Source organism: Ranitomeya variabilis, chromosome 2 (assembly GCF_051348905.1).
Source record: "Ranitomeya variabilis isolate aRanVar5 chromosome 2, aRanVar5.hap1, whole genome shotgun sequence".
Taxonomy (NCBI): Eukaryota; Metazoa; Chordata; class Amphibia; order Anura; family Dendrobatidae; genus Ranitomeya; species Ranitomeya variabilis.
In genome coordinates, this window is record NC_135233.1 from 617,315,229 (window position 1) to 617,338,818 (window position 23,590).

The 23,590-nt window shown below is 46.0% G+C and overlaps 1 protein-coding gene across 2 annotated transcripts in view; it reads right to left on the minus strand.

Annotated features, from left to right (window-relative positions):
• Positions 1 to 23,590, minus strand: part of ZFPM1 (zinc finger protein, FOG family member 1) — a 135,595-nt gene that overhangs the window by 19,612 nt on the left and 92,393 nt on the right. For both annotated transcript variants that reach the window (XM_077288809.1, XM_077288810.1), the window contains one exon: positions 1,206 to 1,345. In XM_077288809.1, the coding sequence (XP_077144924.1) occupies positions 1,206 to 1,345 (140 nt within the window). The remainder of the gene's footprint in view (positions 1 to 1,205; positions 1,346 to 23,590) is intronic.

Below are 23,590 nucleotides of genomic sequence, written 5' to 3' on the forward strand. Positions count from 1 at the left end.
TGAAGACACAAGAGCCAGAGGTGCAATTTATGGCTGCATTCACACAGTCTGATACACAGCGCACTTTCCATCCAGATTTTCTGGGAAGATTTTTCTGCCGAGTTCCAGCACTGAGGATGCAATTTTGCAAAATCTCATCTATAGGAGGCAGAGAAAATCCGCAGAGGAATTTGACCTCCACAATATGAAAGTACAAAGTACATGCATCTTACAATTGTCAAAAATGTTTCTCCAGTCGGGGCACAGCGCTCATTTTTGGCATAATTTACGCCACTTTACAGCCATAAGTTATGTTGAATTTTGGGAACGGGTTTCCCCACGTTCTGACCCAGCTCCACTCGCTTTGGCAGAATCGGCCAGGACTAAAAATGCCAAAAGTCACAACATTTTTTTGCCCAGCTTCGAGTCGTGCAAAAACTTTGCGACATTTCAAGGCGTTTTGCAGCAGAATTCTAGTTGAAAACCCCGGGGGCTACGTTTGCAGCCAGGAAAATGGACTCATAGCAGGAAATTCACCTGATGGGGTGAAAACCATGTCGTCTGACTGGTTGACTTCAGTATAATGTTTTTTTTTCCCTGCATGGAATAACATCATCTGCTACACTTTCCAGGTGGATGACTATTTTGGAGGTGTAGGGTCAGGAAATCTTCAATGCACTGCAAATACAATTTGAACAGACCCTAAAGGCCCAATATACTTTACAGAGCTGTCAGATGACAGATTGTTAGGCCGGCACCTATCTAGCCTGACTCTCTATGAAAGAGCCGTTGTCAGACATCGCTAGCGGAGTCTTGTTTCACCAAAAATAAAAGGATCGACAGTCCGAAAATTGGATATTCCGCCAACATCATTGGTCATTAGAGAGTCAGGGGCCTCAAACATAGACTGTTGGATGAACTCAATGATATAGTTGGGGTCAGCCAACGTTACTCTCATCTGTAAGGGGCCATTAACATGTTCAGCCGATGGATGGGGTGTCCTCCACAATTATGTGCAGAAGAACCCGAATTTATGTCTCCTTATATCAGGCAGCTCACCACTGAGATTGGAGCATGGTCAGGAGATGGCGCACAGGCAATCCCTTTATCTCCAGCCTAACCGGTATCTAGTAATCATGCTCGCTCAGGTCCGGGACCCGTCCAGGCTGCTCACTCCTACGCTGCGTCCATTACCCATCGCTTTGTGTGATTGCACCATGTCTTACCAGGTCTGTCCGGTCTGGAGAAGACGATGCACCGCTGAAGCTTCCTCTGTACGGCCCCCATGTAAAGCCTTTGAGGATGTTGCTCTCGGCTCGAACCTGACTGATGCCATCGGGCGATGGGATCTCCAAAACCAACTCCTCTGTGAAAAGAGAAGGAGCAGGGTGAGCATTTTACTAGCCATATAATTGTATGATGCATTCGTCATATGAATGGTTGTACTGTGCGAATAGAAAACCCATCACTGATCATGCAGTGAAACAGGAGCAAAGCAATGAGCAGATCCCTTTAACAGGCAGAAAGGGTGGGGGATGATTATTATTGCAACCTCAAAATTACAACTGAGCGTAAAATAACAATGTGAATCCTTTGTTAACATAAGGTTAACAGGAGAGCAGCGAGGTCGGGGCGCTCATGTCCAGCTGATAAGGCTCCTGGCCTGACACTTTCCATGTCAAAACATCCATCTATCTTCTCTATATCAAACCCCACCAAGGAAAATACACAGAGGCCCAGATAAGGCGAGCTGGAGGACACGCTAACAAACAGGGCCGCCGCACAGTAGCAACCGCAGCAGTTCGGTTCCCAGGCCGCCTAGATCGTCAGCTCCTCGGTGCCTCTCTGCAGCATATAAACCACGGCGATGGCTGGTGGATAACACTTGTGGATTTACATGATTATTACGGCATTACGATTGCAAAAAATTCTAATAATGCACAAATTAAGACAGAAGTTCTCCCTAGATTATAAAAATCCAGTTCGGGGAAAGCTGGGTGACAATAAGCATGGCCAGCAAAGAGACATTCACCCTGTTCGAAAATCACCTGCAAAAGTCTGAAAAAGCCAAATGGTGGCCATAATATTGTGATATTAGATAGTATTTTTATGCATTTTCCGTCACGTGGCGCTCAATAAATTGTATCCCCTGTAAGAGTTGGGAAAACGTGAGCATCACCTGTCGGCATTATCTTCTGCGTTCACGGTCTCGCGATCAGTGCACGATATGGACGCCCCGGAGCGTTGGAACGACTGCGGCTTTATCAGAGTTGGGCTAATACCGCGGCTCTGCACGTACGAAGCGCTGACCCCCCCAGACCTTCGCTCTCTGATCCCCCTGATAGTTATTTTTCTCCGAGCTTGTAAAGATAACGCTGATCTTGCCGTCATTAATATTAAGAGCACTCAGTGAGCTAGTAGTTAAAAATAATCTTTTTTTCCCCCCCGATTATCACAGGAGGCAAAGTCCGCTCTGAATCCTATCTCTGTATCAATAGTGTTGGTTCTCGGTGACTCCGAACCACAACAAATACAGTCCCCCGTAATCTAATCTCCCATCGCACTCCAGCATCTGATTGGCCAGCGCCAGCCAGCTGGTCTGCGTATTATCAGACTATTTCCTATCACTGGAATCATTAAGTAAATGTTGCAGGTAACTGGGGCTGTTTGTCACTGATAAGTCGCTCTGAAATGAAATAATAAGAGAGTCAGACTATTAGCGGGTTTCCTGGGAGAGGCAGAAGGTCACTGGTAGCCTTTATATAATGCTGACGCCGCGTTTACCGCTGGGGAGGGGGGCAATGATCGATCAGGAGGACGAAGAGCAGCGCTGATCGTGTCTGGGTTTAATAAGACAATGGGTTTCACGTGTAAGACATGGAAGTCAGAATCTAAATGCTGCAAAACAAGAAAGTCAAAGCGAGGGTGCAGTGCTCACGTCTACCACTAGGTAGCACTATTGGTTTCCACAGTCAAAGAAAAAAATGAGAACAAATCCGGAATATATGAGCAAAGGTAATGGTTATTTCTACCAGGGATTAGATGTCCCTTTTAAAATGAAAATTGGCCAGACTTTACCAAAACCCATTCATTCACATTAGGCTTCTTCTACACGTGGTTTTGCGGCCCGGTTTTGCGGCCCCAATAGATTTCTATGGGGCCTCAAAAATGGGCCGCAATAATTTGACGGAGCGCCGTATGGCTGTGAGGGCCGTATTTACGACCATGAAAAAATATCGGGCCTGCGCGATATTTTTCACGGCTTACGGACGCGGCCCTCCTTGAAAATCAATGGGGCCGCAAAAACAAAGGAAGCTTGTTTTTGCAGTGCGCCGTGTTGTCCGTATTTGCGGAACGCCGTTTTTTTTCTCTACTATTCGAAAAAAAAGAAAAACTGTGATCTGCAACATTTTTGGTGCCCGTTTTTGCGGCAGACAGTGAAAATTAACAGAAATACATCCCGCAAAAAACAAGTGTAAAAGACGCCTTACAGGGGAAAAATATCTGCAATTGATTTCAGATCCGCAGCATGCCCGATATGTGAAACTATTTGGCTGTAGGGGTTATTTCTCACATCAGATTCAGCAGCCGAAGGGTTAATTCCAAAGAGGTAATGGCGCAGGATATTCCCAGGAGGGTTGTATTCGGCAGGCGCTTGCTACGTTATTTAAAAAGAACCGGTCTGGTGTTCCCTATCAGGTAATTAGCTGCCCAGGTAGAGGGAAACAATGGAGACGGGCAGAAGACTAGCAGCCCAATTACACTTCCCCTGCGACAGATGGAGCATGAAGGAAGAAAGCACCAACCTGCTGGGGCAGTGCCAGGGACAGACACTTAAAGGGACAGGACCCCAGTGACCTAAACCTTTCTATAGATAAGTGGGATTCATTTTTATTTTTTTTTCCTACTTTCATTACCACCGATATCCCTTTCCCAATATCATACACACTAACCGGCGCGTCTGCAGACAGGAGGAACCGGACTCCCACATGTGCTGTATGGAGCGCCAGTGACTGCTGCAGCATACGACTCCTCACCATGTGGACTGGTGGGCTAGTGGTCTATCCAAGATTGCTAAAGGGAACATGTCATGATGAAAACAGACAGGATGTTATGGCGCAGGAGGAGCTGATGCGATCGATATACAGGTAGAAATCCCTGATGTTTGTATGGATGAGTCCCGTGGGTGGGCCTAGTCATTGATTGACAGCTATATGTACATGCAGAGTCATACAAGAATGACTGTCAATCACTGAGTAGGACCCGCCCACTGGTCTCCTCTATACAAACACCAGGGATTTCAAAGCGTAAAATACAAGTTATACTGAATCTTGATCAGCAACCGATATATCATTCTGCTCAGCTCCTCTATACCCGGCTTCCCACAGATCGGACCGCTAGTACAACATGACAGATTGCCTTTAAGCAGGTCCCATATGGCTCTTCCCCTTTGTAAAAGGGAGGCCTGCAAATGCCTAAAGATCTGGAAAGCCATCCTCCTCCTCAGTGGTTGGGATGGCCTTCTGAGTGGATGAAGTCCACACATCCTCTTCTAGCCACTTGCCTACCCGCCTTTCCTCGTTATTACTCTTTTTTTTTTTATTAATAGAGGTCTAAATAATTCCCCTAAATCATCTTTTTCTAGGAGGGAACATAATTTCACAGAGAAGCAGAAAGAAAACAACAGCAACCTATTTACACAGTATTAGTCTGTGAAATAAAACGGAAATATACTCAAACTACTAAAGTCCTTTCTGCACTTGTGTCCGTCTCTCATCTATAAATCTAGACACTATTGGCCATGTCGGTCTGGACCATGATAGCACACCGTATCTGAATCTTTCCTTTATAGTGCCCTTTGCTTCTGTTTTCAACCACAGAAAGTAGCAGAAAAAGGGGATTTTGACAAAATGTTCAATAGAAACCTGTACCGTATATACTCGAGTATAAGCTGACCTGAGTATAAGCCGACCCCCCTAATTTTGCCACAAAAAACTGGGAAAACTTAATGACTCGAGTATAAGCCTAGGGTATTTAAAAAATAAAAATAGATACCAATAAACCAATAAAAGTATAATTGAGACATCAGTAGGTTAAGTGTTTTTCAATATCCATATTGAATCAGGAGCCCCATATAATGCTCCATACAGCTCATAATGGCCCCATAAGATGCTCCATACAAAATACGCCCCATATAATGCTCCATAGAGTTCAGGATGGCCCCATAAGATGCTCCATACAGTTTATGATGGGCTCCATAAGATGCTCCATATTAAAATATGCCCCATATAATCCTGCACAAATGCTGATTATGGCCCCATAAGATGCTCCATAGACACATTTGCCCCGTATAATGCTCCACAAATGCGGATTATGGCCCCATAAGATGCTTTAGAGATATTTGCCCCATATAATGCTGCACATGGCCCCATACAGATATTTGCCCCATATAATGCTGCACATAGCCCCAAAAGATGCTCCATACAGATAATTGCCCCATATAGTGCTGCACATGGCCCCACAAGATGCTCCATACAGATATTTTCCCCATATAATGCTGCACAAATGCTGATTATGGCACCATAAGATGCTCCATACAGATATTTGCCCCATATAATGCTGCACAAGGCCCCATACAGATATTTGCCCCATTTAATGCTGCACATGGCCCCATAAGATGCTCCATACAGATATTTGCCCCATATAACGCTGCACATTGCCCCATAAGATGCTCCATACAGACATTTGCCCCATATGCTGTTGCTGCGATTAAAAAAATAAAAAATTACATACTCAACTCTCAGGCCCCCGGCACTTGCTATATTCACCTGCTCCCCGTTCCACCGCAAACCGCCGCTGTGTCTTCTCCATCCTGTGCACTGACGCTCGGGCAGAGGGCGGTGCGCCCTCTGACCTGAACGTCAGTGCAGAGGACGCGGAAGACGCAGCGGTGCCGACGGTGGAACGGGGAGCAGGTGAATATAGTGCACTGCGTTATACTCACCTGCTCCTGGCGCGGTCCCTGGACGTCTGTTCCCTGGCGACGTCAGCTTCTTCCTGTAGTGAGCGGTCGCATGGTACTGCTCATTACAGTAATGAACATGCGGCTCCTCCCCTATGGGAGAGGAGTGGGGTCCATATTCATTACTGTAATGAGCGGTACCATGTGACCGCTCACTACAGGAAGAAGCTGCCGGTGCCGGGGTTAAGACATGCAGGGACCGCGCCAGGAGCAGGTGAGTATTATTACACAGCTCCGCTCCCCCTACCCTGCCGACCCCAGGGTATGACTCGAGTATAAGCCGAGAGGGTTACTTTCAGCCCAAAAAAGTGGGCTGAAAATCTTGGCTTATACTCGAGTATATACGGTAATAAATAAAATATAATTAAAAAAAGAAATCACATAGTGTAATATTAGGCATGTAACCCGCTATGGGTTAAACAGGTCACTGCTGTGCCCGAACTTATTTAGTCTGCATCTTTGTAGATGATCTGGACAACTTGTAGACAAGAAACAAGTGAAAAAAAATTGTTTAAAAAGTAAAATGTCCACACTCCATAATGTTCGTGGATGTGGGGGCTACACTGTGGGTGTTCAGTATCGGCGGGGTACGTCTGAGTGCCTAAGTTTCCTTTCCTCGGAGGTCAGATAATGCAGCACAAAACTGTAATATAATATAAATATAATATAAAATCTCAGCAGACCAGAAGGTTATGTTCAGACGAGTACTGAACTTTATGGACGTGACTGGCTCCATGTTTTTGACGGACGGGTGAAGGAACTGTCTAATATTTACATGCACACCAAACAACAGATCCAGAATTGAGCGGCACCAGGTAATGTGGATAATCTTCACAGGCTGTGACTATAGAGGACAGATTTTTCCAAAGACTTCTAACACAAAGCTCTATTCTTGCATGTACGGGAGGTGCTCTTCATATAACAAGAAAATAGAAATCCACATAATGCAAAGTTTAAACAGATGCGGTACTCACCCGAATGTTGCAGAAATCAGTGTCTTTTATTCGCTTTATGCGACATTGGACATTTGCGGAGAGGCAGCAGGAGACAGAGAGGGGTGCGGGGAGAAGAAAGTGGACGACGGCCGTTTCACGCGGATGCGCTTCTACGGGTCCAGGTGCCCTGGACCTGTAGAAGCGCATCCGCGTGAAACGGCCGTCGTCCACTTTCTTCTCCCCGCACCCCTCTCTGTCTCCTGCTGCCTCTCCGCAAATGTCTAATGTCGCATAAAGCGAATAAAAGACACTGATTTCTGCAACATTCGGGTGAGTGCCGCATCTGTTTAATATTTACATGCACTGGTCTAGTCTGTAAAATGGAGCACTTTATCCCCCTACAGTCATGGCCAAAAGTATTCACACCCCTGCAATTCTGTCAGATAATACTCAGTTTCTTCCTGAAAATGATTGCAAACACAAATTCTTTGGTATTATTATCTTCATTTAATTTGTCTTAAATGAAAAAAACACAAAAAGAATTGTTCTAAAGCCAAATTGGATATAATTCAACACCAAACATAAAAAAGGGGGTGGACAAAAGTATTGGCACTGTTCGAAAAATCATGTGATGCTTCTCTAATTTGTGTAATTAACAGCACCTGTAACTTACCGGTGGCACCTAACAGGTGTTGGCAATAACTAAATCACACTTGCAGCCAGTTGACATGGATTAATGTTGACTCAACCTCTGTCTTGTGTCCTTGTGTGTACCACATTGAGCATGGAGAAAAGAAAGAAGACCAAAGAACTGTCTGAGGACTTGAGAAACCAAATTGTGAGGAAGCATGAGTAATCTCAAGGCTACAAGTCCATCTCCAAAGACCTGAATGTTCCTGTGTCTACCGTGCGCAGTGTCATCAAGAAGTTTAAAGCCCATGGCACTGTGGCTAACCTCCCTAGATGTGGACGGAAAAGAAAAATTGACAAGAGATTTCAACGCAAGATTGTGCGGATGTTGGATAAAGAACCTCGACTAACATCCAAACAAGTTCAAGCTGCCCTGCAGTCCGAGGGTAAAACAGTGTCAACCCTTACTATTCGGCGATGTCTGAATGAAAAGGGACTGTATGGTAGGAGACCCAGGAAGACCCCACTTCTTACCCCGAGACATAAAAAAGCCAGGCTGGAGTTTGCCAAAACTTGCCTAAAACGTTTTGGAAGAATGTTCTCTGGTCAGATGAGACAAAAGTAGAGCTTTTTGGGCAAAGGCATCAACATAGAGTTTACAGGAGAAAAAAAAGAGGCATTCAAAGAAAAGAACACTGTCCCTACAGTCAAACATGGCGGAGGTTCCCTGATGTTTTGGGGTTGCTTTACTGCCTCTGGCACTGGACTGCTTGACCGTGTGCATGGCATTATGAAGTCTGAAGACTACCACCAAATTTTGCAGCATAATGTAGGGCCCAGTGTGAGAAAGCTGGGTCTCCCTCAGAGGACATGGGTCTTCCAGCAGGACAATGACCCAAAACACACTTCAAAAAGCACTAGAAAATGGTTTGAGAGAAAGCACTAGAGACTTCTAAAGGTGGCCAGCAATGAATCCAGACCTGAATCCCATAGAACACCTGTGGAGAGATCTAAAAATGGCAGTTTGGAGAAGGCACCCTTCAAATATCAGGGACCTGGAGCAGTTTGCCAAAGAAGAATGGTCTAAAATTCCAGCAGAGCATTGTAAGAAACTCATTGATGGTTACCGGAAGCGGTTGGTCGCAGTTATTTTGGCTAAAGGTTGTGCAACCAAGTATTAGGCTGAGGGTGCCAATACTTTTGTCTGGCCCATTTTTGGAGATTTGTATGAAATGCTCAATGTTTTGCTTCATTCTCTTTTGTGGTTTTTCATTTAAGACAAATTAAATGAAGATCATAATATCAAAGAATTTGTGTTTGCAATCATTTTCAGGAAGAAACTGAGTATTATCTGACAGAATTGCAGGGGTGTGAATACTTTTGGCCATGACTGTATATGCCTTAGTACACTAACTAGAATTGATCCGTGTGCCTTCAGTGTGCGGATGAGGACTGTAAATACATCTGTGTGAACATACTCCAAGGCTAAGTGGATTAGGGTGATGTGACGTGCGGGTTGATGTGGCTTGCGGGGTATTGTGACGTGTGGGGTGATGTGGCGTGCGGGGTGGTGTGGTGTGCGGGGTGATGTGGCGTGCAGGGTATTGTGACGTGCGGGGTGATGTGACGTGCGGGGTGGTGTGGTGTGCGGGGCGAGGTGGTGTGCGGGGCGAGGTGGCGTGCAGGGTATTGTGATGTGCGGGGTGATGTGGCGTGCGGGGTGGTGTGGTGTGCGGGGTAATGTGGCATGCGGGGTGGTGTGGCGTGCGGGGCGAGGTGGCGTGCAAGGTATTGTGACGTGCGGGGTGATGTGTCGTGTGGGCTATTACCGTGCCATGAATAGATACTGTTTTGTTGTGATATAGCAGAAAAGGGCCCCTGTGAAACAATAGTATATGGGCCATTTGCAGTCAAATAGTTTGCCGATTTGGAGGTAGATGTGGCCCCGTTACCTCTTGGACCCCTGTGGGCTGCACAGGTTGCACCAATGACATGTCCGGCCCAGCATGTGGCACAATATGGCCGATCCCAGCCTCCGAGATCTCTTATGATAAACAGACATTCTGATTACAAGTTATAGTCCTGTGTTAGTGCAGAGCTTCTCCGCCATGATCTTCACCCCAGAGGAGGAGTTGGAGATGATGAGATCAATACTTTAGGCCGCCAGTTTGTAGGCATCACAATGAGCCCCCTTGGGGGGACTTGTGTTTGGAGTCGCCCCCGCTCCGCCTCGGCTGTGATCACAAAGCTTGGAAATCACAATTCACATTTATTGATTTTTTTGACACAGCACAAACTGAAATGTTTATCAGCGCTGAACTGTGACCTCCACTAATAGCTCCGAGATCTCCGCACCATGAGAAACGCGGCACAGATAGTACAACCGGATTAGGTAGAATTTTTTTCCTGTATGGGGGGAGGGACAAATAAAGCGGAACAAGCAGAAAAAAGTAACGAGCTGGTAAGGTTATACAATAGCAGAAATCGATATGTGTTCAGAGTATTATTAATGATGGTCGTGAAGGCTATGGAGACGCCGTGTGCATTGGTGTGGGTGGTTTATACCAATTGATAAAACTCTGACTCTTTTCTGGGCTCCTGACTGGCAGATCCGCCTAGTTGTACAGTCGCTGAGTTAATATCCAAGGCACAGACTAGTGATCTATGGTGAATGACCAGACATGCTGTCCAGACATTGCCTTTACACCGTGACAATAATGCAAAGATTTCCATCATTTGTGACTCCCCCCCCATCTCAGTTTTGGACCCTCCACTACTAATGGCAGAATATTTCCACAACCTGCTCTCTGGTGCAGAAAGCTGAAGACACGGCCGATGGGGGCTGGCCTTCCAAGGATAGCAGAGCCTCTATTCCCAGGAAACCGTGGCAGGAGAAGGAAGCAAGTGCAGAGCGATTAGCTCCGTGCCAGATACGATGAGCAGTCCTGATATCCTGTGCCGGAAAGGGGGAACCACATCTCTGATGTCACCCCAGCTGCTGATAGCCAGAGGATGACTGTGAAAAATGGGACTTCAGATTGTGAGAGCCAGCTGTCAGCGGGGCCTTGGACACTCCGACGTGCCTGGTCCTATTGACCTTGGTAGTGAGTACTCCAGACGACATGGTCATATTCAGGGGACTGAGCAGGACATGGTTATTCTTCGTCCTGGAAAATATGGAGTTAAAACCATCAACCATACTATGACCTGGCAGTCCTACACAAGTGGAGCCTCCATACTCTGTATAGGATGTGCCCCCTGACACTGCACGCATCCACCCGTAATATCAGGCTTGTAGCTACAGTCCTGGGGCACGTGTCTTCTGGGGATCAGTAGCCAAGCGTCTACTGGTTTACTGCGACCCGGCACTGCTGATACACAGTATGGGGCTTTCACTGTCCAGCAGCTATAGATCAGGACTCAGGACTTCTGGACATGACATATAGCCCTTACATAGGCAAAAGAGTGACATCGGACACAAAAAAAAAGCATACTGTGAAAGATCTAATCAGGAAATAAATGGTCATAGGACTATCAGGTCTTCTAAATATACAACAAACAAAAAGATAATTCATCCGATTCTCGTGTGACTTTTAAGCTTTCGTAAAAAAACATTCTCGCCAGCACATTACCCTGTGAAAGCAGGACACAAGCTGCCGAGAACATGTTATTTTACACATACAGAACGATCACACTGACGATCATTCTGTGCCCTTGGAGTTGTGGTCGACCATCTAATCAGGCTATTAAACGACCCACGATCGGCTTTCATGCAGCACGTCATTTAACTTCTGCAAATGTGTTGTATCTTCTATCCAGTAGTATACAACCACACAGAAGACTTTCATACAGCAGAGGAAAAGGAGGGCGCGTGGGTAGGTGCGACTGCAAGTGCAAAAATGTACCTACCCCGATAGATAGCCCAAGAACCGAATGGAAAGTTATCTTGTGTTCCTGCCATAATTTTGCATATTTGGCATTTGGAGCGGATTTTTCTGCAGTGAAATCTGTCCTTGTTACATGTGGATTTTCATGCAGATTTGTCCCAGATTTTACCCTTTCCGTTCCTGGTTCTGCACAAAGAATGGACACACTGCTAATTGTAAAATCTGCACTGTAGGTTCATTTCCATGACGAATTTTTCAACAACGAGAAGTTACGATGTCATTTACTTCACTGCACGCAAGTCTGCATCAAATACGCCATAACTGGAGGTGATTGGGATCAATCCAGGTGCAATCTGCCTTCTATATAAAGAGGTTTAGCCTCCCTATTAAATGTTTCTACACGTAATATCCCGCCAAGTCGGACCCATTATAGAACCACACAATGACTTGTGCACCGCTATGGCTGCTGCTAAATCACCTTCTAAGGGCTCATACTCACTTGCGAGAATCTGGGGTGAGTCTCGCAGGGCAATACCCGGCACTGCACCCGGCACTTAGGAGCGGAGCGTGCGGCTGCATGTATTGCTATGCAGCCGCACACTCCAATCTGAGTGCCGGATGCAGTGACAGGTATTGCCCTGCGAGACTCAGAGTTTCTCGCAAGTGAGTATGTATTCAGCATAGGAATAGTTGCCCCGCTTTTCCAGGTTCCTGAATGGTAATTCTACTTTTTTCCACTGTACTAATGGTAACCCTACAAAGTATTCAGGCGTCTGTAGCAGCCATATTGGTTCGTACCCAGCTTTCCAAGAGACGGATAGTACCAAGATATTGCTGAAGGGAATTATCTGACAGCCTCGGGGTCTTTCCAGATTATTCTTGAGCCTCATGTAGGAATCTTATAAAGTAATAGGCGTATTCAGAGCTGAAAGTTCCCCCCTTATTTTTTGGATATGGAGTGTTAATCTAAAACAAATACTTCTATCTGCCGTCAAAGCAAGTTCTGTCCGATAAGGAGCAAAATAACTTAAATTATTCTCCCCACCCACACATACCAAAAAAAGTGACATTATCAGCGGCATCTCTTCCCTCCCATGTCCATCAGAACACTCTGTGCCTCTGTGGTGTGGAGTTCTGGTCCCACAGATAGCGAGACCTTGAGGTTTTTACCCAAACTCCAGGCATTTGGAGATTAGGGAGGCAGGAGAACTGGGGGAGATAAAATTAACTGAAACCGGTTTTCATCACATTTGAATATAAACTCTTTGAAATTAAAACTAAAAAAACAAGGAGAACTTTTTTGCACATGAGAGAAGGAGATGTCACGTCCTGAAGGGAGAGGGAAGGATTTATCACAGGATCGTAATGCAAGAGAAACACACAAGATAAGGATGGGGGGAAAGGATCTTTAATCTGAGCAGGTTTAGGGGGACGCGATGACCCAGCTCAAGGCTTTAGACAAAACAGAGAAGGTGCGGGTTAAAACATCAATGTCCTCTAGAGCAAAGTTACCACTGAATGTTCAGCCATGGCCGCTCCCAATAGTCCAATAGCTGAGCATTTATTAAAGGGATATTCCCATATGGGCAAGTTTTTTATTCACAGGATGGCTGAAAACTTGGTGACTGTGAGGACCCCCACTAATCCCAGCTCTAAAGTGCCCGATTAAGACCACCACAGACATTGCATGAACATTGGCCAAACCCACAGAACTTTACAGGATTGGGTGACAGTCTAATGTGTGTGGGGGGCTTCCCGACTTTCTCCAGACAATGAAGTTGGAAGAAAGAAGGAATCGGTACATTGGATTTCAGATGGCCAATTGTTTTGATCTCCAGGAGATAAGTTGCTGCCAAGAGAGCCTGAAAGAGGCGTAGGCGAGGACCAGAAGAGTGTGTAAGAGGCAGAGGCGAGGGCCAGAAGAGTGTGTAAGAGGCAGAGGCGAGGGCCAGAAGAGTGGAGGAGGCAATGACCAGAAGAGTGTGTAAGAGGCAGAGGCGAGGGCCAGAAGAGTGGAGGCGGCAAGGGCCAGAAGAGTGTGTAAGAGGCAGAGGCGAGGGCCAGAAGAGGGGAGGAGGCAAGGACCAGAAGAGTGTGGCAGAGGCGAGGGCCAGAAGAGTGTGTAAGAGGCAGATGCGAGGGCCAGAAGAGTGGAGGAGGCGAGGACCAGAAGAGTGTGTAAGAGGTAGTGGCGAGGGCCAGAAGAGTGTGGAAGAGGCAGAGGCGAGAGCCAGAAGAGTGTGGAAAAGGCAGAGGAGAGGGCCAGGAGAGTGTGAAAGAGGCGGAGGCGAGGGCCAGAAGAGTGTGAAAGAGGCAGAGGTGAGGGCCAGAAGAGTGTGGAAAAGGCAGAGGAGAGGGTGAGAAAAGTGTGAAAGAGGCGGAGGCGAGGGCCAGAAGAGTGTGAAAGAGGCAAAAGTGAGGGCCAGAAGAGTGTGGAAGAGGCAGAGGAGAGGGAAAGAAGTGTGGAAGAGGCGGTGGCAAGGGCCAGAAGAGTGTGAAAGAGGCGGTAGCGAGGGCCAGGAGAGTGTGGAAGAGGCAGTGGCGAGGGCCAGAAGAGTGTGGCAGAGGCGAGGGCCAGAAGAGTGTGGAAGAGGCAGAGGTGAGGGCCAGAAGAGTGTGGAAAAGGCAGAGGAGAGGGCCAGGAGAGTGTGAAAGAGGCGGAGGCGAGGGCCAGAAGAGTGTGAAAGAGGCAGAGGTGAGGGCCAGAAGAGTGTGGAAAAGGCAGAGGAGAGGGTGAGAAAAGTGTGAAAGAGGCGGAGGCGAGGGTGTGAAAGAGGCGGAGGCGAGGGCCAGAAGAGTGTGGAAGAGGCGGAGGCGAGGGAAAGAAGAGTGTGGAAGAGGCGGTGGCGAGGGCCAGAAGAGTGTGGAAGAGGCAGAGGCAAGGGCCATTGCAGAGCTCCATTTTCAAGATTGGTGGGGTCTCAGTCAGTGAGTTGTCATTGATCCACAGGAAGCAGGTTAACTTTCCCAGTTAGGAATAACCCTTTGATGCAGACAATCCACATACCAGTTACCACTTGCCGTTAATATATTAAGCCGATCATTCTTGGCAGCACTTCATCCTGTGTGAACATGCCTTGCTGCCAGAACTATGGCGGTCCATGCACACAGAATGATCTATTACTGACTGCTCTCTGCACATCCCAACTGCAGCCTGCCATTCTACACAGGCTATTTAACGACTGCCGATCAGCAAATATGGGAGTCGTGGGTCAGTCTGTATAAAGTCGTCCAAAAATCGTCTGAAAACTACCTGAGGATCAGACTGGTGTTAATAGAAATGTACCCTCTATGAGCTAAAAAAGCAGAGCTGAAGGGTAAAGCATAGTGGCAGAAAAAGAAAACAGCAAAGTAAGAAAAGTAATGTAAACAAAGCAGCTGTAAAAAATAAGGAAAGATTAAAGGCAAAGAAGAAGATCGGGAGCTACTGCAGCAAACCATGCCCGCATTCTGTGCCTCCTCAATATGCACAGAAGGAGACGGATGTGTAAGACAAAAATAACTATAAGCCTTGTTTTCTGTAATTAGTCTATGTGACAAAGGCCATGTCAGGTAGAACTACATGGAATGATGGAGAGCAGTAATCTTACTCCTCAAGCATCGCCTACATTAAAGTAACAGATTCACAAAAAGTGCATGATCCAACCTGCCAGACTTCGGTGTCTTGCAAACTGCTAATGTGTTGCTGCAAGAAACAGTTAACCCAAAGTCATCACAAAAATTAGAACGCTCAAGGATATAGTTTATGAATTACAGAAAGAGCGATCCAATAAATTTAATGGAAGCCTATGAGGTAAAAGCTCTAATCCTGGTGTTCTGGCATCATATACCGAGAGCAAAAACATGTCCGAGTAATCTGCTGCAATCCTTCCTCGGCAATGGAGACGCATCATGATTACATCTCTGCCCCATGCGCAGTAATGAACTTTTAATTTTTATGCTTCCAGGCAAAATAATAAAAAAGCCCATAAAAAGGGACAAGGCACGGCGTTAAAATGGATTTAATTAAAGAGATGTGAAAAAAGGATCATTAAATGTAGCAAAGAGAGAAAATGTAACCAGCGCTTAAGAAAAGCCGAGGAAGGCAAATAAACATATAAATTATGGGGGCAACCCACAAAGTGGACCCACTCCTATTATAAAAATGGCTTACAGGACAATTCCCCATAAACAAGAAGTATTACAGGAGTACGCTCCGGCTGCAAGGATGATTAATAATTCAGGAACCCAAAGGGGGACTTGGTCGACGACTTTCTCAGGCGCATGGGTGTCAGCTTGTGTTTGTTTTTCAGGATTTTCGGAAAGTTGGGCGACTATGCACATAAACCTCATATTACTCGTCACTCATCTTTCCAAGAATCAGATAAGCGCTGGCAGACCTCACAAAGACGAATTAGGGGGTACATTCTCTTTACTTTGGCTCAACGCGGTGCATAGAGAACGACACTGTGACGCGGGGAGTCTGCGCTGTAAATCCCCATGAGGGTCTGTGTCTGGGGCTGCGGGGTGAAGGCTTGGAAGTTTTCAGGGAACAGTTTGCTCATCAATTTGTAAAAGCAAATGAACCAGCCCTCCATCTGTAAACGCGACCAAGTTGAGGATTATAGATTATAGTTATCAGCCATTTGCATATCAGAATTTTAAGCAGACAAACCCCTCCAGCAAACAAGGTCATTCCAAAGATAAAAATTCAGTTATTTTTTTTTTTTTTCTTCTTCTTTAATTCCGAGCCTCAACTTGTCTTGCTGAAAGTGACATTATAAAATTAACCCTTGAGGTGCTGGAAGATCAAGCGCTTCATCAGAACAGAGAACACCTTCACGGCCGGCACACACATCGTAGGGGAGCAGATCACAAAGGCGCCCCTGTGCCCCCTGCAAGCTCACAACACAGCCTCTTTGTTATAAATAAAAATAAAATGACATCGACACAGTTATATTTTGTATTTCCATTTGTGAAATGAGATAGGAAAAATGCCGTGATGGGAAACATGGAGCCAAAGCATGATGGGAGTTGTAGTTTTACAATACTCATTTATGCAATTAGTTTGTCTCTTTTCGTTTTCTTGTTTTTGCTGGAGGTCCAAATAAAATTGTAGAGAGGGTGAAGTGGAAGGTATAGGCAAGGGTAACGTCTTCCAGAAGAGAGAGCTTACACCAGACATTACTTAAAGGGAATGTCCACTTCTTAAATCGTGTCGGACTACATGTCCCCCACATCTGTCTTTTAGGCCGCACTGGAGAACGTCTTCTTTCTTGGAGCTGGGTAAGATGTTGGCACTGCCAGCCAGTTCGAGCTGTATTAGTCATGTCAGACAGATCTCAGATAGAAGCACAGACTGAATGATTATTAATGCATGGGAATTGGGTTAGGCCTGTAGTCTGTCCACAAAAATTATTCTTTTATGTGTTGTCATTTAGATTTGTAGATGGGCCTTAGGAAGTGCCAATTGGCCTCGGTAAAGGTAGATACATAGCACTTGGGCAGCAAAGTAGAAAACTACAGTTTTGCAACTGTGAAAGGAAACTTTGGCTGCTCAAGGGTGACAACCAATGTGACCGCCATTACAGCTCCCGTAGAAGTTGTCGCTTACTTATAAGTACAGCCGCATGGATGACTGCTCACGGAGCCCATGGTGCCGCTCTGGGGCTGGCGACCAAGCCGCAGAGGAATACTTGAGGAGACAAAGACACAGAGGTGTAGTCAACAGTATGTGTACCCTCGAGCATTGACATAGGGGGCCTCGGGGCAGTTTTTGGAATGGTCTCTGGTATCGAATGTCTTCCTTGCTACAAATGTCACCTAAGTAGACGTCGCGTGAGCTCCCGGTCATGTTTTACAAGCTGTGTGATGCAAACAGCAGGGATCCCATGGCTGCTCCAGAGATGGAGAATACTAGGGACCGAGATAGCAATCTGAGCCTAAATTATTCACCAGTGCGAGGCAGAAACGCCGGGCGGACAAAGGAGGGGGCAGACTGCGAACAGAGACGCAAAGGGCTCGCTGTAAACTAATCTGCACTGGCTGCCATCAATGGCCTATAGTGTCTGGGGAGGGAGAGGAACAGAGACATAAAAATGGGGGATAAGAGAAATTGATTATAAAGATGAAAACTGCACCACGTGAACGGACCAATATGTAGTAACGTAAGGGGAAACAGCAGAGCAGCCTAAAACTCCGATGAATGGGAGTTGGATTCAGACTACCAGGAACACGAAGAACATGTAGTAAAACACAGTTACTACTCCTAGCTGCTTCCTAATGGAGAAGAACTGCCGTGTAAAGCATGGTGAATAAATAAATCAAGGCTCTTGTGACACAATTGTGCACCGGTGAGAGTAGCATCATTATGGACTGTGTCGCTGTGGGCACTGGTGGACACAGACCGGAAAATGGCCCCTGAGCTGAATATATGGGCCATATGCAGTCCTATAACTCCTCATACTGCACAATTTCCCCTGCTTCTTGGGCCTCTCTGCAGCTGCACCGGTTGCTGAGGCCCCCTTACTTCTTCTTGGGCCCCTCTGCAGCTGCACAGGTTGCACCAATGATAAGTTCCCTGTGGGCGACCATCTGCAGTAATACAACCATGCAGCATCAATGACGTCAACAATATATGGCTTCCAATATTGGCTTCCATGAACATCATGGCCAAGACCACAAATTTTCCAGCAATATCAGATGTGTGGATGTAAGTAGATGGTAGAAGCTGCAGGGGGATGGATGTGAAATATTGGCCTTTTTCCGTAGTTTTGGCGCTGAATGTAATTCCACGGTTCCCATGTTAACACGTGGCATGTACAGTGGATGTGGGTGATAAAATGAAGGAATTCAGTGTCTCCTCCATTTCCTTCTCTGGTCTTTTCACCAGAGCTGTGCCTGATAAGTGCACTGTCTGCACAGGAGCAGATAGAAAGCCTATCAGTCGGGTATGTGTGAGCGAAGTCCCCTATCGCCATTTCATCGCAGGCGCTGCCATCTACTCCCAACCACACAGAAATTAATAACACTCCAATTACCGGAACAGCGAGGCTGAAGGCACATGATAGGGAAGGATCTCATACGTGGAGAGGAAGCATGAAATGAAGAAAAAAATAGGACAGGTTGGAAGGATAGCAGAGAAGTGCCGATCGCCCACTAGTTGTATACATTCAGCCCAAAATAGTTGTGGCAGTTAACAATATCGACCAACTTGCAAAGGCTGATACATGGGAAAAATAGACTGCAATTGATTGGTAATGGACGCCACACAGACTGCTGTAATGTGATGTCCTAAGATAGTTCACACTCAATGTACATGCCAGCACGGGCACTCCTATCCTGCACCACAGCAGAAATGTATCCGGTCCCTTTAAGATCATGGCTGTGATGAATACATTGTTCCTACAGTTGGATGATGCAGTTTCACAACTGACAATTACAGCAGACTTTCATAGCCACCACCTGACACGGCTCGTGCCCACAGGACGCCGGCATCCAACACAGTAACCATAGCAGAATCACCAGCCGCTAGAACGATGCCGAACAGGTGGAGGTAACCCTGCATTACTATACACAGGAAGGAAAACACCGGCCTCTAGAACGGTGCCAAACAGGTGGAGGTAACTCTGCGTTACTATGGATGGGAAGAAAAACACCGGCCACTAGAAAGCTGCCAAACAGGTGGAGGTAACTCTGCGTTACTATGGACAGGAAGTAAAACACCAGCCGCTAGAAAGCTGCCGAACAGGTGGAGGTAACTCTGCATTACTATAGACAGGAAGAAAAACACCGGCCTCTAGAACGATGCCGAACAGGTGGAGGTAACCTTGCGTTACTATGAACGGGAAGTAAAACACCAGCCGCTAGAAAGGTGCCGAACAGGTGGAGGTAACTCTGCGATACTATGGACAGGAAGAAAAACACCGACCACTAGAAAGGTGCCGAACAGGTGGAGGTAACTCTTCGTTACTATGGATGGGAAGAAAAACACTGTCCGCTAGAAAGCTGCAGAACAGGTGGAGGTAACTCCGCATTACTATGGACAGGAAGAAAAACACCGACCGCTAGAATGGTGCCGAACAGGTGGAGGTAACCCTGCGTTACTATGGATGGGAAGAAAAACACCGGCTACTACAACGGTGCCGAACAGGTGGAGGTAACTCTGCGTTACTATGGATGGGAAGAAAAACACCGGCTGCTACAACGGTGCCGAACAGGTGGAGGTAATTCTGCGTTACTATGGACAGGAAGAAAAACACAGACCGCTAGAATGGTGTCGAACAGGTGGAGGTAATTCTGCGTTACTATGGACAGGAAGAAAAACACAGACCGCTAGAATGGTGTCGAACAGGTGGAGGTAACTCTGCGTTACTATGGACGGTTAGAAAAATACTAATGAAGGTATCTGGTTCACAAAGATTTTGTGGAAATTAATACTAGGGTCAAGAGGACCTACAAGAGTGGCACTAAGTCTGGGAGACGGGGCCATTTGTTTCGGTGGAGGCCTTGCAGAATTTCAGCATGTGGGTAAATAATGTGGAAGAGGGTCCTACACCCCCGATGTGACCAGCGACATTAATTTCTACATTTATTTCTAACCTGGGTGTGTAGTTCAAAGATACATTCCAGTATCTGAACAGGATGCTTTCCACACTGAAAGCACAAGTGGAAATCTACCACACAACATCTCTCATCAGCAATTAATCAAGGCAAGCGATTAGCTAATCTGGTGAACTTTGCATGTGTCAGTTTAGTCATCACTGGGTGCAGAGGGGTGCTACGTGTGACCCTGCTGATCAGATCAAGTGTATAAGGCAAGGGTGACAGGATAGGTGACATGCAGATGTGGCCAAGTTTACCAGGACACGGATAACACAACACTGAGATGGCACCGAGCAAAGAACTGGAATGTGACATCTTAGGGTATGTGCCCACAATCAGGAACTGCTGCGGGATTGACGCTGCACATTTATCAAACCGCAACAGCCAGCTGTGACAGAATAGTGGGTGGGATTTCTAGAAATCCAATGTCCAATATGTATCCACAGACGCCTACGGATCACCCGTGGGGACAGACATGCGGCGCGTCTCTCCAGACCGCAGCATGTCAACTTGTTTTGCAGAGAAATTACATGAATAGAATATATTTGATGTGGAAAGTCCCCAAGGTTCAGTGAACACATGCAGATTTCATAGAAGGCAGCACTTTGGACGCAGCAACCATACGCTTAATCTTCATAAGTGAGACAACCTGTAACAAGTTATCAAGATGGTGCCATATTTGTCAAGCTACATGTCCCTAAATCTGTAAGCCAATCATCCCCAACCTACCAGCAACTATCAGGCTATGTTCACACATGACTTTTTGCAGTTTGTTTTTTTTTTTCAGCAGAAAAGAAGCTGCATATAAGAAAAAGCTCTAAGATCTCAGAAATCTCCTACACTCTCTTGTTTTTTTTCCCCTGACTGAATTTGAGAACTGCAGCTTTTTTTTTTTTTTAATTTGCAGCTTATCAGCATTTTTTCCCCACAGAAAGCAGTGAAAAAGTGCAAAAATGCAGGAAAACATTTGTGGTGCGTTTTTGTAGTATTTTTGGTGACTAAAATTAACTTTATTAACATGCAACAGTCCTAACGATAGCCAGCACTCACATTTTCTTAAAATAATCGCTTTATTGATCCAGTATTACAAAAGACATAAAAAATGGTTGACGACAATGGCACAAAAATTAGAAAGGCAGAAAATAAATATCCGCTGCGCTCCCAGGCAACATGTTTCACACCTGCATGGTCTTGAGACTTGATGTTGCGTTCAACCATTTTTTGTGCCTTTTATATTAATGGATCAATAAAGCAATTCTTTAAAGATGGGATTATCAGCTATCGTTTGGACTGTTGCCATTACTGGAGTTTTTTGGCGTACACCCGGACAGGTCAGGCGATTGCTCCTTTTACACAATTTTTCTTAACATGTACTGTAGCCAAAAGCAAATGTGGACATGCATGAAAAGCGCAGCAAAAAAGAAGCAAAAATGCCGCAAATAGACGAGTTTTCTTAGATGCATTTTTACTGCCAACAGTAAAGGCTGCTGAATAAACGTTAAGTGTGAACTTAGCCATAATAGTACACATACGGTTAAATATTACATTTAAGAATTATTTAATAGATTCAATGTAGTAACAGGAAATCCTCAGGGAAAAGAAAAATGACTTGAACTGAAGCTCGGGCATCATTGGAGCTTCTAACAGGACAATGATCCCCAGCAGTTCTCACTACTATCTCACTTCATCAAAAGAAATCCTGGAAGACTTCAGTCGCCTGACCTGAACTGCACAGAAAAAAATCTTTGGTGGGATGCGAAGGCGGAGGTTGCAGGAGCATACGCAAAAATATTAGTAACCTGGAGGCTCTCGCCCAAGAAGAATAGGCTACAATTCCCTAGGAATGCCGTCGGAAGCTGGTGTGTGACTATAAACCATGTCTGCGGCAGGTTATAACAGCCAGAGGGGTCTACTGAGCACTAAAGTCGCTGGTCATGAGAGGGTGAATAATTCTGAAACTACAGGAGAAAGGAAAAGTGACATTTTGTGTTCTGGATTCGGATAAATCACTTGTTATATTAGTTGTGTTCAGAGATTTACATTGTTCTTGTTTCTTGTGAATGACAGAGTCTAAGTGACGTATCAGATGAACTACTGTGGTAGAAAACCGTGTAATCCCTTTCCTATGAGCGCCGGCTCCCACCTAGGATCAGTCTCGTGGCCTCTTCTGCCTGCGTACGTGCCACCTATTTCCTATCTGACATTCCACTTCCTGTTTATGTTATCTTGCAGAATTCCAGAGCATTCCAGTGCGGCTCCGTCACTCCACGGACAGTTCTGCTACCAGAATCCCTGCATGGTCATTTCAGTCCTCACATCTTATTAAAAAAAGGGGGATAAAGTGAGCCCTTGTGTCTAAGCAAGTGATTTGGCAGCCAATTTGTTAAAGGGGGACCTCTGGTCTTGGGAAAACAAATCTCAATTACAGTAGAAGTAGTTCTGCAAAAGTTCTAACAAACTGTGTCTTTCTCACTATTTTCAGGCTTACTACTTGCTGTCAGTGATTTGCGCAGCCCTAATGACAGTCACCGCTGAGGTTTGCTATACTTGATTGTATACAACCGTAGAGCTAATCTCATCTGTCCTAAAAGTTGGTACAAAGTATCAATGCAGGTAAAATGCATTACAAAACTGTAGCAAACTCTTAGCTGTGAGACATTTTGGGTCTTACCAGTCCCTGGATGGAAACTTCTGCTCACTAATAGCAAGCAGGGGTGTTACCCTGTGAGAAACGTATCTCAATTAAAGATGGGCGGACACCTGGATGTTTGGGTACGGCGGGTTCGGACGAACGGTTACAAAAAGTTTTGATTCAGGTACCAGAACAGTACCCAGACCCCATTAACTTGAATGGGCCACTCGAACATCCTGTATTTGCCACGCTGTGGCAAACACCGCTTCTGATCGGCGGTGAAATCATCCCCGCCGTTCAGAGAGCCACGGTTCCTACGCTGTCAAAAGACAGCGTGAACGCTCAGCTGTGATTCGAGGGTATAGAGTGTACCTCCAGTCATTGGTGTCAGCTGATGGGTCCTACTGTTCCCATCATCCAACGCCCGCTGTCGCTAGTAACAGTGAGAGCAGGAGCGGCTGATGGGAGTATTCATTAGCTAGCTCTAGCGCCGTAAATAAATAATTTAAAAAAAATGGCAGGGGTTTCCCTGTATTTTTGATAACCAGCCAGGCAAAACTCATAGCTGGGGGCTGCAACCCTCAGCTGACAGCTTCAGCAAGGCTGGTTATCAAAGATAGAGGTGTTCCCACGCCATATTTTTTAATTATTTAAATAATTAAAAAAACGGCATGGAGTCCCACCCATTTTTGACAACCAGCCTTGATAAAGCAGACAGCTGGGGCTGGTATTCTCGGGCTGGTAAGGGGCTATGGATATTGGCCCCCCAATCGCCCAGAAAAGGCACATCTATTAGAAAAACCCTCATGGTGCCAAAGTGGATCTCACAGAGGTCACGGCAGCTCAGCTCGGAACACCGCCTCAGTGAGTCACTAAGGCTGGAGGTGAGGAATTCAGTGGAATTAGGTGTTATGTGAGTATA